At 43.1% G+C, this 16,322-nt stretch overlaps 2 protein-coding genes across 19 annotated transcripts in view; both read left to right on the forward strand.

The window, feature by feature from the left end:
* Positions 1-50: 50 nt before the first annotated feature.
* On the forward strand, positions 51-2,254 carry LOC105687276 (galactosylgalactosylxylosylprotein 3-beta-glucuronosyltransferase S). 2 transcript variants are annotated; one of them, XM_020853060.2, is made up of 6 exons: positions 51-189; positions 709-1,091; positions 1,182-1,450; positions 1,514-1,720; positions 1,808-1,946; positions 2,041-2,254. In XM_020853060.2, the coding sequence occupies exons 2-6, from the start codon at positions 722-724 to the stop codon at positions 2,085-2,087; spliced, it is 1,032 nt and encodes a 343-aa protein (XP_020708719.2). In that variant the 5' UTR covers positions 51-189; positions 709-721; the 3' UTR covers positions 2,088-2,254. The 2 variants fall into 2 exon arrangements, with proteins under 2 accessions (XP_020708719.2, XP_012258206.2); XM_012402783.3 differs by having other exon boundaries at positions 67-416.
* A 62-nt stretch (positions 2,255-2,316) lies between these two features.
* The window catches only part of LOC105687274 (plasma membrane calcium-transporting ATPase 3), an 82,323-nt gene continuing 68,317 nt past the window's right edge, over positions 2,317-16,322 (forward strand). For 7 of the 17 annotated variants that reach the window (XR_007278497.1, XR_007278498.1, XM_020853053.2 and 4 more), the window contains exons 1-2: positions 2,642-2,918; positions 3,721-3,989. The gene's annotated coding sequence lies outside the window, so the exon portion shown is untranslated. Of the gene's footprint in view, positions 2,442-2,639; positions 2,919-3,357; positions 3,990-16,322 lie in introns of those variants that run through there. The other 10 variants (XR_007278495.1, XR_007278496.1, XM_048655632.1 and 7 more) reach the window with 6 other exon arrangements.

Consider the following 16,322-nt stretch of genomic DNA (forward strand, 5'->3'; position numbering starts at 1 on the left):
GTCACGTCGACGCAACACTTTCACCAAAATGGCGGCCAGTCACGCAAGAAGTACTGCGCAGTAGTGCGGTCACCCAGCGAGACTCGTTCACCAGGTCGCGCGGTGCTCAAAACTAACCCAATCCAATTTTGAGTACTAACCTTACCTAATCAAAGTTGAACAGTGAGATAAGCATTGGACCGCATTGTGGTGAGTCAGCGGTTGAGGATCCGCGTCTCTTTATCTCATTAAGATTAGCGAAGTCTGACGCCATCCAATCAAATTATCGCGTTGCTTGACAAATTTACTCTCCGATAGCAACAGGTTACATGGGAAACGAAGTTGAAAGAAAACAAAATTAAAAAAAAAAAATTATGTACGGGAATATTAAGAGAATTGAGATTGTATTTTATAATTACAACATTATTATATGAACGGTAAGTAGGCTGGAGTACCTTGTAAAGTTAAATAAAAGAAGCCCATTAAAGAATTTCTAGTCCAAAAGTTCAAAATTACAATAATTCATTGTAATACAACAACAAAATATTCTAGATCATTTCAACTACCTTCATGCTGGAAAAAATTGAAATTCGATATCTCGATTCTCATCGCGCGCCTACATTCAAAATGTCGGCCTTCCGGAGCTTCACAAATGTTTTTCACAAATTGCGTAGAATAATTCTAAAATCACACTTACACTTGAATTTTCATAAGTTTTGGTGTTTTCAGACTCAGTCTGCTGATGGGAGCAGTGAAGGGACTGAAATACATATTTGTGGCCATGATCAGCTTAACAGTAATAGCATTGATGGGTTATTGCCTTTTTCAAACCGGTCAAGAGGCTTCGGTCGCTGCAGAACAAAGTCATCGTTCGTTTTCTGATTCTGAGAAAGTAATTCTTTGCTATGAAGACCTTTCAAATTTTACTCATAAATGGGTCAACGATTTGCCAATTATTTATTTCATCACACCGACTTATCCCAGACGAGAACAGATCCCCGAAATTACGAGACTCGGTCAAACTCTAATGCACGTTCAAAATCTTCATTGGATCGTTGCCGACGATAACATCGAATGCAATCCAACGCTGGTTAGATTTTTAAAAAGATTCGGTAAATCAGAGTTATTATATCGTCAAATCCGCATTGGATTGAATTGCTTTCGTTTTTCCTACATACGATTTAAGTGCCTGTTCTTCGCAGGTATCCCGTTAACGGTAATGGCCACCCCGATGCCAAAAAAATTTTGGAAACGCGATAAAACTAGGCTACCAAGAGGCGTGGCTAATCGACGAGCAGCCTTAGATTGGGTACGAAAGAACGGAAGAACGAACGGCGTCCTTTACTTCGGTGATGACGATAATACGTTTGATCTACAACTTTTTCATGAAATTCGTTACACTAAGAAAGTATCCATGTTGCCGGTCGGACTGATAGGAGACTTTGGAGTTAGTTCTCCGGTCGTCAAAGAGGTTCGTAATTATCGTAGCTCTCAATTGACAAATTATTCTATACGTTAGTTCTTCTTCCTCAAGGGCAAGGTCATCGGATTCTTTGACTCGTGGCCAGTAGATCGTAAGTTTCCAATCGACATGGCGGGTTTCGCTGTCTCTGTGGAGTTTTTCAAGAACATACCCGAAGCATCGATGCCATACAAAGTTGGATACGAGGAAGATATGTTCCTAAAAAGTCTCAGTCTTCGCTTGGAAGACATCGAGCCAGTCGCTGACCATTGTACAAAGGTTTGCTAACTCATTTGAACAATATCGGTGGAGAGCAAATGAGAATAATGAAAAGAGTTGCATTTCTTCCGTTACATTTTCTAACAGATTCTAGTCTGGCATACACAAACATCCAAGAAACCACCTGGAAAGTTATTTCTCGCTCATAAGGAATCTCACACGTCATTGGATGGGTTACTCGACCAGCTCTATGATTACGGCGTAGCTTCCATCGATAATAAAACAGGTGAGAACATAACTATGAATATAACTGAACAACATAAATATAATATAACTGTAATTCTCCTCGATCATTTGCCCATTGTTCTTTTTTCCAACAGGTGTGAAGACTTACTACACGAAGCAAAGTGGACGAACGGAAGTTTGAATCTCATCGAAGTGAATCGAGTGATGGAAAATAACGATATTAAGGAACTTTGAATCTCATCGGAGTGAATCTCATTAAAAAGTATTTGATATTCCAACTAATACTCTCCAATTGAAAAATAGTGTAATCGGATCAAATGTGAAACAAATATAATATGTATAACGAGATTTCCTTATTGCCCATTTCCAGGTCACATGAAAATCCTCCAAAGAGTTGTTTTCAGTGAAACGTTAATAGATGTCATCGCATGAGTTCTGCGCCAAAGTTTCGGGTCGCAATCGACTCGCGTTCGTAAACTGGAACCCTTGGGAAGGCGTGTGCGACCTCCGAGGTTGAAGGAAGACAGAAGGGAAGGTGAGTAAAGTTAGATGGAGAGAGAAGTAAACCTATACTTGTGTACGCATGTAGAAAATATCGATGTGGTGGTAGTGTGTATTTTGTCGGTCGGGCGACTAGGTTAGGTAGGGGGGAGAATATGCGCGCCGGTATCGGCGCGTGAAATACCAGTATCGTATTCTGTACGTAATTTGTGGAAGGGATAGAATGAGAGAAGCAGGAGTAGCGGCAGCAGCAGGCAGGCGCCGGGAATGGATACGAAAGTATATCTGTGTATATCTGTGAGTGAACGAGGCAAGTTGAAGTGAGACGTCGTTTTCGTCGTCGTCTTCGTCGTTGTTCTCGTCGTCGGTGTCGTTGTGGCCCGCGGCAGCGATTACACTTCGGGCACCACGTCCCGGTTCTCGGAGCGCAGTGTGTTTGCGCGTTAGAATCAGTGGCCGGCGCCCCCGGTGTGTAACAGGGTTTTTATGATTGCTAGTGATTGACAGCCAGGTGAATATTTAATTAATCGGCACCCAGTTCCGCTCGATCATAATTACGATACCACCCTTCTTCACACACGTTCTAATCGCGTTTCTTCACGGGTATTTGTTTTCTTTTTTCCTTTTCTTTTCTCTTTCTTCTCATTCTGTTTTCCTTTCCTTTTAAATTCTAACTATAGATCAAGAATACATACGTTTATATGAATTATAAATACTACATCTGTAAAATCTAAATATATATACGTACATATATGCATAGATATATGTACGTATGTATTCATACGGTATGTATTCGGAAGATCGTTGAATCACATTAATTGAAAAAAAGAAACAAAGCGAAGGAAAAAAGGATTACGATGTAATTATCACAATAATTATAATTATTATAATCATAATAATTATAATAACAATAATAATAGTAACAAATAATAATAACAACAACAAATAAGAATTAAGTTCTTCCATCGGACCGGACTTCACGACTCCGTCAAGTTTGAAAAATTTAACAAAGAACAAGAAGAAGAATAACCGTAATTAAAAAATTGAAAAAAAAAAACCACTCCATCCATCTATTCTCAACTGCGGTCATTGTCAATTTTCTCGGCTTTCGAACTATCGATGACGCGATAAATGCAGCAACGTCACTATCATCACCATCATCATTATCATCATCATCATCGTTGTTATCAGCATCATCGCCATTAACATCAACATCATTTGAATAATAATAACAACAATAACAACAATAATAACAACAACAAATAATAATAATGATAACGATAACATTATTATAACCACAATTTTACGTAAAGAACGAAGTTACAAGAATATTAAAGAAAAACGCTCTAGGAACTATACCGCGAAAAACGTATACTACTAATTACACATCATTATTTAAACAACCAAAATACACATGAATAAAGTGGTGTTCGGATACTAAGAAAATATATAACTTATAAAGTATATTATTAGTGACTTTGCAAACTATAAAAAAAAAAGCAGAAAAAAGATTTTCAAGTTATTTAATCTTTTTTTCGTGTAAATCACCGGCTGACTGAACGGAGCACTGGATTACCTCATCGTGAGTACTGAAAATGTACAAAATCTAACGAACTAAAAAATTTACTAATGACTCTTTTCATCGGAGTATATTTATCATATTCGGCACGCGTGATATATCTCCCTACACTCATCGTTAATTTGATCTTGTGTCTTTTTTTTTAATTTGAAGTTTTTCCCAAAAATTTTTTGTCCATCTCTTCATCGATCACGTAATAACCCGCGTGAATATATTCATTTCTGACCTGCCCTTCCCTCCGATGTAGGCAATTCTATGACCTTTCTTTTTACTCTCCTATTTTTTGTGTATGTTTTGAATCTTTTTTGTATTCCATCCCATTACCGAAATCATAATATCCATCTATCCAGCGAATTACATAACGTGGGGGGTGGGGTATGAAAAAGTAATAGTCCATATCTCGTAAGAAAAATTACACGAATATTTATAACGTTCGAAATTTATGTATCGGAAATGACCCGTCCCATTATTATCGGTAAAACTGTAATGGGTGTCACGGTTCAACCGAGTCGCTGGGTTTTTATAACTATATCTTCAGGGCGTTATAATAATAAGCGGTTGCCGCGGGCTGATTAAGCTCCATATAATTCCATCGGAAGACGACCGATGTGTATTTTACTTTCGCGTTACGACGCGGTTACGCCTTTTCACAACATCGGTAAATTTTTTTTTTTTTTTTTCGCTCTTTTCGCAACCCCCGTTCCGGTTCGACTCGCCCCAGATAATTCGTCCGATCTGTTTCGCATCATCCCTTTTCATCCCTTGGTCGCACCGCGACGTGCGACGTGCGGAGGCGGAGGAATCGAGGAGTACCTACGTCGTTGGATTTTGAAAATGGAGAAGAGGAGAGGAGGCGAGATAAGATAACGGATAAGAGAAGTCTCGATCGAAGAAGACGAAGTTGAAGTTGAAGTCGAAGTTCGGCCGTTCGTTCGATTTTCGTTGGGCAGGAAAAAGCGGCAGGCAGGCAAGGAACACACGTTGTCCCTGGGTGGACGCGCATACTCGTAGGGAGCGTATGCTTATCCCGATCAATACACACGTAGGGAACACACAGCACCCAACGGGAGCAGCAGCAGCAGCATCGTAACCCGAAGAGCGCATAGTCCCAACGGCGTATTCAGGGTTGCCAACACACGGGGGTATTTTATACGCCGTACATCCATCCCTCCATCCCTCCATCCGTCCTCCGTCCGTTCAAACCGCCTCCTGGAGAGAACCGGAGAAGAGAGGGAGAAATCGCACGAGCCGGCGGAGCGCAGCAGACAGATAAGGAAAGAGAAGGGAATTTCGAAAAATAAGAGCGAGAAACGAAACTGGAAAGGAAGAAAGGAGAGGAGAGAGAAAGGCGAAGCTCTCTGTATACATATATATATATACGTGGGAACACGCGCACGCGTGATGTTTTAGCTCTCGTCGTTCCGTCTTCCGTTTTAGGTGTAGGATTTTTATCGGAACTTCACCGGGGGGGTAGAAATCGATGCCCGGCTTTCGCCTACAGGTATACCTATACTATGTGGAAGTATAGGAGGAGAGGAGGACCTTCTGCAAACAAGCAGCGGGCAGCAGCACCGGCGGCATCCCGCTTTTTATTTTCATTAATTTTCTTGGATTTTTTCTTTCTTTTTTTTTTTTTTTTTTCAACGGAAGAACGCAACGATAGATCTTCATCCCTTGCGATTCCCTTTTCTACGATATCGTTGATCTCGCGTTGAATTTTTCCGCGAAGAGACCGCGAAAAACTATCGAAATCTATGGCGAAAAATAAATCGAGCAAATAAACTGAACCTTTGGTAAAATCGAAGGATATTCGTCCCGCTTCCGGGTATACGTAACCGTTGACGTGGACGTGAATGAAAAAGGAAAGTAGAGAAAACGAAAAAAAAAAAACAAACGGAATGAAATGATATTAAATTAGAGAATGAGAGAGAGAGAGGGGGGAGAAAAAACGAGAAACATGTGCGTGTTTAATAAGACCGTCTTGGCGATGTACAAATATCGCGTGTCGAGGTGCAGTGATGGTAATCGGGTGTGTGCCGTTGTGTGCCATTAATTAGAGCCGATGTTCTTCGTCGGTTTTTCAATCAGACAAACGCAAAAAAGAGAGAGAAGTTTTTTTTTTTCCTTTTTTTTTTAAAAAAAAAAAAGCAAGAACACCGCATCACCGTGCGAAATTAACGATCGATTACCGCGGCGGTGGACGAAGTAGCGAGTGACCGAATTCTTTTTCGAACTCGTTCGCTCCTCTTATTTCCAAAATCACTCGAAGGATGCGAAATGAGTAAGAAAAAAAGCCTCCGCGCGACCAACGGTCCACTTTTTCTTGGCACACTCTTTATATAGGTCTCCGACAACCGTTGTCCCAGTTTATCCATGATATTCATTTCCCTCCGCTCCTTCTACTCTTTCTCCTCATCCTCTCCTCGACGTGTGCCGCGGAATTGCGATTTCTGAAAAAAAAAAAAAATGATCACACTTATAGAAAAAATGTTCGGAGAGGTTTTTTCGAAGTTTTTCACTCCCGATTTTCGTACGGTGGGAAAAATTAAGATAGCCACGATTAGCGAAAACTAGCCGGTACAACGGTATGCGTCGCCCTCGCGCTATAAATTTTATTATTCCGATCCGCCGGGTTAGAGAATTTAATTTTACGATAACGTTGGGTCGGGATATCCGTTTGTTAAGGTAGGTTACCTCGGGTAAGGTTGATTTCGGTTGGTCCGCTTTGTTCGCATTCTTTGCGAGGCAGTGAAACGTGACCTTAAAACGAGGTTCTTGTAATATTGACGTGCTCGACTACGACCGCCATCCCCTTCACGTTGTGTACACGTACCTGCTACTATGTTTTTTTTTTTTCGCCGCATACATTTTTTCCCCTAGCGTACGTATCGTACCGTTGAAAATTAGAAAAACAAAACTAACGGCCGCAGCCGCTTTTCCGAAATCAGGTGAGACGTCTCTTCTCCTCGTTGTTTTTTTTTCATCGTCGTCGTCGTCGTCGTCGTCGTCGTCGTCGTCGTTTCTTTTCCTACAATTCACGTGTAAAGATTATCGAACGAAACGAGTTCGGGGTGCGGTGTACGCCGAACGACCGATCGCCGGATTATACATCATCGGTACACACCTATTGTCGCGTTGATTTTCTAGCGACTGTGTCCCACATGAGCCTTGACGCCAAGAATATCCGAACGGTCAGCTAGACCGGCGAGTAGCTAGCTAGGCTTCGGTTCTTCGGCCACGGGGTACCGTTTCTCGTTCCGACTTTGAATCTCATTCTCGCGTTTCGCTGAAATTTTTTTTTCTCCCTTTTTTTTTTTTATTTTCTCTCTAACATCTCGCCAATGTCAACAAAAGAGCATCCTGCGAAATTGGATCCGACGATGATTCGACCGTTTTTTAAAAAAGAAAAAAAAAAACGAAAAAATTTTGGAAAGGGAGAAAAGGAGGAGGAGGAGGAATCATTCGATCGTCCGTCGATGGTTCGTCACGCGGTTCCGGTAAAGGGTACACGCAGAGGCGTGTGCGTACGTGGCTCGTACCCGATTCTCTCTATCGTTATTTTATTTTATTCAAAGCCTGCCAAGTGTTGGGTCAATGATCCTGTAATTCCATAAACGTATCTGCGGACCTCCGCTCACCGTGTTCCTCGCACGGCTCTCGCGCTGCAGCAGGATTATTCCTCGCAACGAGGTTAAACGTGCAGTTCGTCGAGCGAGTCGAAAAATCGAAAAAATAAATGTAAAAAAGAGAAAAGAGAGATGCAAAAAGAAAAAAAAAAAAAACAATGCTGCGACGAGAATGGAAATGGACGAAAAAAAAAATGACACGTTTTGGTATCGGATGCTCGATGATCTCACGAAACGGTCCCGCGAGTCGGGTTTATATGTACGTGTGTCTGTAATGTCGTTGGACGACTTTGAGCGAGGAATTTCATTGAAAATAATTCGACGCAACGTTCGTCGATCGTTTTATTTGAGATTACGTGATCGGGAATTATTACGAGAGGTACAGGTCATGCAGGTATACCGCGCGAATCGACGATGATGCATGCGCGAAATGGTAATGAATATTTTTGGAAGCCTGAGCAATAAAATTTGCTTTATTTATTCGTTCGTTTTATTTCTTCTTTTTTTCGATTCGCCTTTTCTTCTTCTTCTTCTTTTTTTTCACCTCCGTCCGTTCGACGAGACGATGCTAGCGAGCGATTAGAAAATAAAGTAGAGACTGCTCTCCCCGCGCCCGCTGGTATTATGTAATTTGTCGCACGTATAATACGCGCGCGATTATAATCGTTGGATAGTTTTAGTTTTTTTTTTTTTTCATTTGCCCCCTTATTTCTCCTTCGCCGAAAATAGGAGCACAGGCGATACAGGGATCGAATGGAAAAAGTAAGGGAGGCGCGCAAAATGGGAAAAACTATAATGAAGAATCTTTTAAGAATCAGGTCAACCCGATGCGATCGATTGTTGGCCTCCAACCGACGTCACAAATACTTTTAGCCAAGACAGCAGCTATTCGCATCGGAATTAGCCTTATTCTAAATTGGAACACACCCATATTCGCGTACCTGATCGACGGAATATCGCCCCGTGTGCGCCGCGCTACGAAATTCCACGACCGGCGAACGACGTTGCAGCGATTTCGCTTTTTCGTTGCAAAAAAAAAAAAAAAAAAAAGGCGCCAATTTCCCCCCCCCCCCCCCCCAATTCTGATTCAAAGCAGATCCGAATCGCTCCGTAAGCGCGAGGATAATAATACGCCGATATCGAGTCCGTGGTTCGCCCGGTCGGATAATTTTGTTTGCCTTAATCTTGACTCACTGCAGTACCCCCAGTATATGTACACATATAACTTATAAAAGATCATTGTGCGCCCTCGTTGTTGCAGCAGCTGTTGAAAATTAAGTTTACACAGCCGTGGAAAACTAACGTAACAACATTCCCTCGCGGTGCGCCGAGGCTCTCGCCCCGGTTACCCTTCGAACGATCCAAATTTCCAGCACGAATTTCCCTGTAATTTATCACCCTCGATAATTTACCTCCGACGGAAAGAAGAAATTCACGTTTCCCTCGGACTCGAGGGTCGGATCGAATTCGATCGCCTCGATGACGTAGTTTTCGTTCGCGTCATACGGCGAAAGTAGGAAGAAAGAAAGAAAGAAAGAAAGAAAGAAAGAAAGAAGAAAAGTTTAGGGGTAAATAAAAAGTGGGGAAATAATTATTCGTTGTACGCTACCGCGTTCGTACGCGTATAATACGGGGGGGGGGGGGGGGGGGGGGGGGTGTAGAGTCGCGCGTTGCACGTGTGGTGAAAATAAAGTTTTAAACTTGATCAGCCCTTGTTTCGCGTGTATCGTACGTGCACTACACGGCCCCGTTTGTTCAATGGAAAAGTTTTCCCCGCCGTTCAATGAAAAGACGAAATACGTGCGCGGATATAATAACGCGACTACGACGACTACGACGACGACTACGCGTTTGTTTTGCAAAAACTGTCGCAAACTGCACCGCGGATATCGAAAGCGATAGCTTTTGAATAATGAATGCATCGCGAGGGCGGTACCTATAATACCTCCGCGTATGTACATGCGAGCTAAATATACCCATGAATGAACCAGGCTTTCCTATACTTTTCGACGACCGATTCAACCGCAGGTAGAAAATTTTCCTGAATTGCCTACGTGTCGTTTTTAAAAAATTGCCAAAACCTCCGCCCCTCTTTTCTACTCCGGGCTATCTTCTCTTCTTTTTTTTCCATTGAGAAAAAGACATCGAACCTTGCGGAAGACCTTATCTTTTTTTTTTTTTTTGCTATTTCGAAAAGGTGTGTAAAAACCGCGAATAAAGAGGAAAGGGAAACGTCGTATTTTTTTTTTTTTACATCGACTATCTCCCAGCTTCTGGATTCCGGTGTTCCGTTTGCTAATTATGTAACACCTGCAAACAAATTTCTTACGTATTTAAGTATATGTATACCTGTGTGAACGAGTATATAATCGGTGTGTGTGTGTGTGTGTGTGTGTGAAACGGTACGAGGTAGACGCTGCAGAGAACTGCTAAAATCGGTAACTGCAGATTACGTGTAACGTGGACCGTTTTCAAAGTGTTCCTAATAGGATTAAATTCGTTAGACGCGTCCCCCTCCTCCCTCCTTTCCAATTAGTATACAACGTCATCCCTTTTAGTTCCTGAGGGATCAAAGAAATTATTATCGTCGTTATGCACAGGTAACGCTGCTCGACGCTGCTGAAGTTTTTCCGTTTTTTGGTTTCCGATTTTTCCCCCTCGATCGGGGGATGCGAAGTTGGTTGAAAAAAAACGAAAAAAAAAAAAAACCGATCCTTTTTCGACCGCTAGTCTCCTCGGGGCCACCGCCCCCCCTCCCTCCCTTGATCGCAAAATTGGCCAATTTCTTCCGAATTCGTCTTACAATAGGCGAGTCATACGCGCTTACCGTGTACACGGCATTTTATGGCGCCAGGCGTAAAACGAATCGATAGGATTTAGTCCGCCGGTTGGTTTTCCTAACCCCTAACGTCGACGTCGACGGTCGCGGCCTACATAATAAAGTAGCAGTCGACCAAAAGGCGACTCGCGATATTACGTCGCGACGTCTGGCGTCGCAGTTCCGGACCTCTCTCGTCCTTCTCTCCTCTCGTCCTCCTTACTCCTCGTCGTCCTCCCGAATTTTGGAAACCCTCGCGAGGACGAGGACGAGGACGATCCGTCGAAAATTTCGCGAGCGAGTTTCGCATCTTTTCCTCCCGAACTCGAACCCGTCCTCCCCTCCTCGTTCCTCGCCTCGATTTCGGGGAGGAACCGTCCTGATCGTTGAAATGAGGGAAAAGGGGTAACGCGGGGGGGCTGGCTGTTCGGATAACGTGTGACGAAAAAAAATGGGAGGGAAGGAAAAAGCGCGTGTACCCTCAGTACTCCGGGATTAGACAACGGAGTCCCCTTCGTCTCCCATTGGAAGTGCTCCGCTCCGCTTTTCTCTTTTTCTTAGTCCCTTTCTTCCCTTTTTTCTCGCTCGTATAACCTCCGAACCTCCCCAGCCGCGTGTATCGACCTCGTCGGCGAATATATAGGGTTGGAAGTCGAACGCCGCGCGATCCGCACTGGAATATAAAAAATATCCTACGTCGTTGACGCCAAATTTTGGTCAGATTTAATAATTCCGAACAAGAGCGGTCGGTGACCCTCGCGACCGTCACGAAGATCGTCCTCGCGATCCCTCCCCGCCTTTTCATTTCCGACTATTTTTCAAAGCTAGAAACGTGTAAAATTCGACGTTGTCGAACTCTCCTCGTCAAAATGGCGTCCTACCGTCATTTCTGCAAAACATTTAAACGAGATCGAAAGGTCAGCGTGGAACGAGAGCTGTCATATGTAAAAATTTCAAAGCTTCGATACACCGCGTCATTTCTGACGGCCGGCGTTCAGCTATTCAAAATAAACGCGTTCATTTAATGAACTCATCGGCCGTCTTCTCATCATCATCATCGTCGTCGTCGTCGTCGTCGTCGTCGTCGTAACGGCCGTACCCGCGTACTTCTTCCTCGTATTTTATTTCTTCCATTCGATTGAGTCATTCCGCGCGTCGATCCGCGACAGACGCCCAAGCGGCACGCGGTCCTCCTCCTCCTTTTTTTTCCCTCCCTCCCTTCGATCCCCTCGATTCCGTCGAAATCAACGATAACGCGTTGTGTACCGATTTATTTACTCGTTCTTCTTCCATCTCCCTTATTATTATTTTTTTTTTCCCCTTCAGGAATTCTATTTTTCCCCACGTTCTTCCAACGTAGGTACGTCAAAAAGTCGGACGGATGCGCGCGCGCGCGCGTCTCCTCGACGAAAATCCGTAAAACTGGAGGTTCGCGAACGATTTCATTTCTGTCCGCCTGTACATATGTATACGTTACATACCTCGACGACTGTACGTTTACTGTAAGCGTCTCTGCGTGTGCGCGTGTCTCATCTGTGTGCATGTAGAAAAATATTGCACATATATATGTATATATATATATATATATTCAAGGACGCGAATCGAATCGGCGGGGAATTTCTTGCCTCCGTTCCATGACGTCACTTCGTTACGTGACGTCATCCGCAAACGTGTTCTCATCTTACATACACGTGTACACGTGTACGTACGTACGTCCGCGCGTACCTATGTTCTACTTGTACGCCGCCTTTTTTACCTGTGTTTCGATTTTTCTCCCGTGTATCGTATAAAACTTGATATTTATCAGCGTCGTATCCTTTAGCCTCGCGTACGTATGCAAATCGTTGGGCGTTGCAAGCAACCGCGGTCGCCGCGTGTGCGTTGCACAACGGATATGTGATCGTAAAGGTCGTTGCATATTTATTTATCAATTTTTTTAATTTTTCCTTCTCTCCCTTTTTTTTTCGCCCGATATTCAGCGAATATTCCGGCGATTCGTGCGATCGGAGGGAACGGGCGACGTCCTCGCCGTACGAGATACCCTGGACGTCCGATCTACCGGCAAAATTGATCCGATTAGGCGTATTTTTTAAACGACGCCACGTAACCGACGATTATAAATATGACGATGATCGTCGTTTCGTGGTAAAATTTCGTAACCGATCATTGTAATGCTTTTTCTCATTCGAGTGATTCACGCATCTCACACAGATGACGCAAATTGTATTCGTGCGATAAAATGAATGTACAACGTGCGAGGAAAATCCTCGCAACGTTACATACAGGGGAATATATATATACACGGTGAACTTCTTTTTCTCCAAACGATCGCAGAGGACTTTGAACGATTTTATCGATTGATCGTTCCCCTCGATTTTCGGAATTTAGTTTTTCATTTTTTTTCAAACGCAAAAGCGTGGCAAGTATTGTTACCCCCCTTCAGGAACGGGGTGTCATTAATCCGGGATTACGCGATATATCGAGCCGTGATCAGAGGTGGTCACGGTCGTCCGATCGATTCGAATCCTCCGTCGATTCCGGATACGCCCGGTACACCTCTGCGTCGTCCACGCGGTCGATTCGTCGCGTTTTTTTTTTCCGCACCCTCACCGTCTCATTTTTTCTCATTTTTTTTCTCTCCGTAACGTACGAAAATGTACGCGACGTCGTTTACCGTAGGTACAACGTGCATATTACGAGTGTACGCCGAAGGTGCATCGATTTTATTTCACGTCTTTCAAGGTCGCCCGATACCCGCGACCCTACGCTATTTCCCTCCCTCGACGTACACCCCCCGGCTGACCCTCTTCTTGAAAGTTTTATGCTCGCAGCTCGTGGGGGGGAAAAATTTTGCTCGATCTCTCTCTGTTCATCGACTTCGGATGGCGGTTTGAATTCTCAAAATTTCTCACGAAATACGGTGGGAGGAAAGAAGACGAAGGCGATCGCGAGGCGGATCGCTGGCTAGGTTGAAAATCGATGTAAATTTTCGATCGCGACACTCGTCGTAGGAATCGCATGGGCGAGTAATCGACATTCTTTTCATCACCGCTCATCGCTAATTTCCCTATAGTTTGCCACGAGGAATTCAGGGCACTCCTATTTTACATTTAATTTATTACCGTTCCGTGGAAAAGCTGATCGGTTACAGTGCAACGCGTTTCTAACCATTCGTCGATTCGTTTCTCATCGTACCAAACCGATGGAGTTTTTTTTTCTTCTTCATCTTCTTCTTCTGTCAGAACTTTGTCGATAATCTTGTAAGATTTTTATTTTTTTTCCTACGTACATCGAGCGAGGAAAATTCTGTCGCGGAATTTCATCGTCGACGAACGTTGTAACGATCGTTCGATTTAAAATCCATTTCCTGTTTTCAACCGGATGTCACTTGGGCGATACTTCCGGATCGAGTCGAGCACGTAATTATACCACGTGGAGTTTAGACAATTGAATTAACCGCCGTACCTAAGTGTAGTTTTTTTTAAAGGGGGGGGGGAAAAAAAAGTAATAAAAAGACAAATTTCCGGAACTCGTGTACATGTAATTTAATCGTTAATGGGTTTTTTTTTTCTATCCCCCGGTCAACGAGCGGACCAATTTTTTGGAAAATTTACGCGGGTATCGGTGTCGCCGTGCGGTCGACGGGTCTCTTCTTTTTTTTTTTTGTTTCTACCCTACTGTTTTTCGAAAATATTTTTAGCCGTTGCCTAATCGCCGTTTGCCATTTCGGTGGTAAAAAGTAGAATCTGGTTTCCGTGCAAGGCGAGCGTTACGGACGATAAATTTCCCGGTTAAAAGAGTCCCGGAACTTTCAAACAATGTCAAAATTCGGTGTAAACACGCTATAAAGAAGTCGCCAGAAACGAACGGTAACAAAAAAAATCTATTTTCTCGATTTTTGGTTTCTTTTTTTATCCATCACTTCGTCGAACCGACTTGAAATCTTCTCTTGTTCTTCTCCTTTCATTTTCTTTGAACTTTTCTCTCTCCCTTTACGCCAGCATTAAAATATATCGGATATACTCCATCGGAGAAGACGATAAATGAAAATGAATGAGAAGAAAAGGAAAAAAAAAAACAATTCTCCCAGTCACTGCGTTGAAAATGAATTTCTCATCAACCCCCCCCTCCCCCGAAAAAAGCTCGCATTAATTCATTCGAAAAGCCAGCGAGTTTTTTTTTTTTTCTTGCACGTCTTCGATTTCGAGTTACACGATTCGCGTGATTTTTTTCGTCGACGAGAAAAAAAATTTGCGCAGGGTAAGAAAAAAACTTTTGGGGGACTATCGTCGGCGATTATTATTTTCCCCGTGCAGTTCGCTCCCTCGTGAAGAGCGTCCTCGGCGTACGATGGGGGGGGCGAAAAATATGGCGACATCGCGACGAACTCGACCTAGAAAACGCGGTTGGCTGACCAGCCCCAGCTTACTTAGTTTTTCGTGATTGGGTTAGGTTGGATTTTTAGCTCGGCTTTGCTTAGGGTATTACAGCTTATAGCTTTTCGGTTTGTGGAAACGCGTGCCCGCGCGTGCGCCTCCTCCCTCTATGTATATAAATATATGTACGTGTGTATACATATACACTTCGCGTACAGACATAATACATACCTATGTATATATAACCACGTATAATATGAGAAAATGTACATATGTACAAGACACGCGGACATTTTGACGTGGTTTATATATAGATATAGGTATATCTCCATCGCCGTGTGTCGCGTCATCTGTCTAGACGATTGGTATAATTTTACGAGAAGAAAAAATAAAATTAAAAGGAGCGAAAATGAAAAAATAAAAATATAAAAAAATGCGGTTTCCTCTTCTTCTCCTTTTTTTTTTCTCCCCCCCTCTCTCTCTCTCTCTCTCTCTCCGATCGCCAGACTAGAAAGTTCAAGTTGACCGAGAATTTTTCGAGAGACTAGACTAATTTTTACGTACAACGGTCTACCGGGTGGCAAAAGTATGTTGTATCAAAGAAAGAGGGAGATGGAGGGGGATAAGAAATAATTTGGACGTTTTTTTTTTCTTCGACTCCACTTTCTCTCATTTTCGCGTCTCTTCGACGGACCAATTTCGATACGGAATTTTTCTTACTTTACTCTCTCGATGTCTACGGGGTGAATTTTTTTTGGTCGGAATTGGTTGGACGTTGGTCGCTGGTTTGCCGAATCGTACAAAAATAGAATTATTTTCTACCGCGCCTTAAATAACGCGGTGTACAAGAGGCTATCGTACCGCAGCCGAGGTATGCACGTACCTACCTACCTACCTACCTACCTACCTATCCTCGACTGACCGATAAATTTGCCAAGAGAGCGCGAATGTTGAAGGAGAGAAAAAAAAAAAAAAGAATTCAATTCGCAATCGTCACACCCGTCATTTTTCCTCTCCTCCTTTCTCACTTTTTGTCCCACACTTTATATATATACTCACGTTTCGCGGTTTATCGTTTATTCAATGGCGGCGACGTGCGCTGCAGTTTTCGACTCGAAAACCACGCGATGTATGTTAGCCCATATTATCAATATCATACGCGTTGCACGCTGTTCTTACGCATAGGTATAAATTTGTGTGCGTGAAACTGATTTGGTTATTTGCGATAACGTTGATACGCGATAACTTTCCCCGGTCGAATGGTCGCCTATACAATACGTACGCACGTTATACGGGGTGTTGTTGTCCGTTCGTCGGAAATGTACGAAAAAAAGCAAAACAAAAACAAACGGAAAAAGTCAAAGTAACGCCCGAATTGCAACGATTCGTTTTCGAAGAGTCGATTTTTCAAACACGGCTTTAGATATGGGTAACGAAGGTCGGGTGTAACGGAAAACAGACGTGGACGGTTACCTATTTATTTATTTATTTATTTATTGAATCACGTTTCGATTCA

This window comes from Athalia rosae, chromosome 5 (assembly GCF_917208135.1).
Source record: "Athalia rosae chromosome 5, iyAthRosa1.1, whole genome shotgun sequence".
NCBI lineage: Eukaryota > Metazoa > Arthropoda > Insecta > Hymenoptera > Athaliidae > Athalia > Athalia rosae.

What these genes read in the sequence shown, in the direction of transcription:
- LOC105687276 (XM_020853060.2), top strand. Translation starts at nt 722, where the DNA reads ATGGGAGCAGTGAAGGGACTGAAATACATATTTGTGGCCATGATCAGC. An exon ending in TAGATTTTTAAAAAGATTCG is followed by an intron (nt 1,092 to 1,181) that starts GTAAATCAGAGT and finishes TGTTCTTCGCAG; the next exon opens with GTATCCCGTTAACGGTAATG. An exon ending in TTCCATCGATAATAAAACAG is followed by an intron (nt 1,947 to 2,040) that starts GTGAGAACATAA and finishes TTTTTCCAACAG; the next exon opens with GTGTGAAGACTTACTACACG.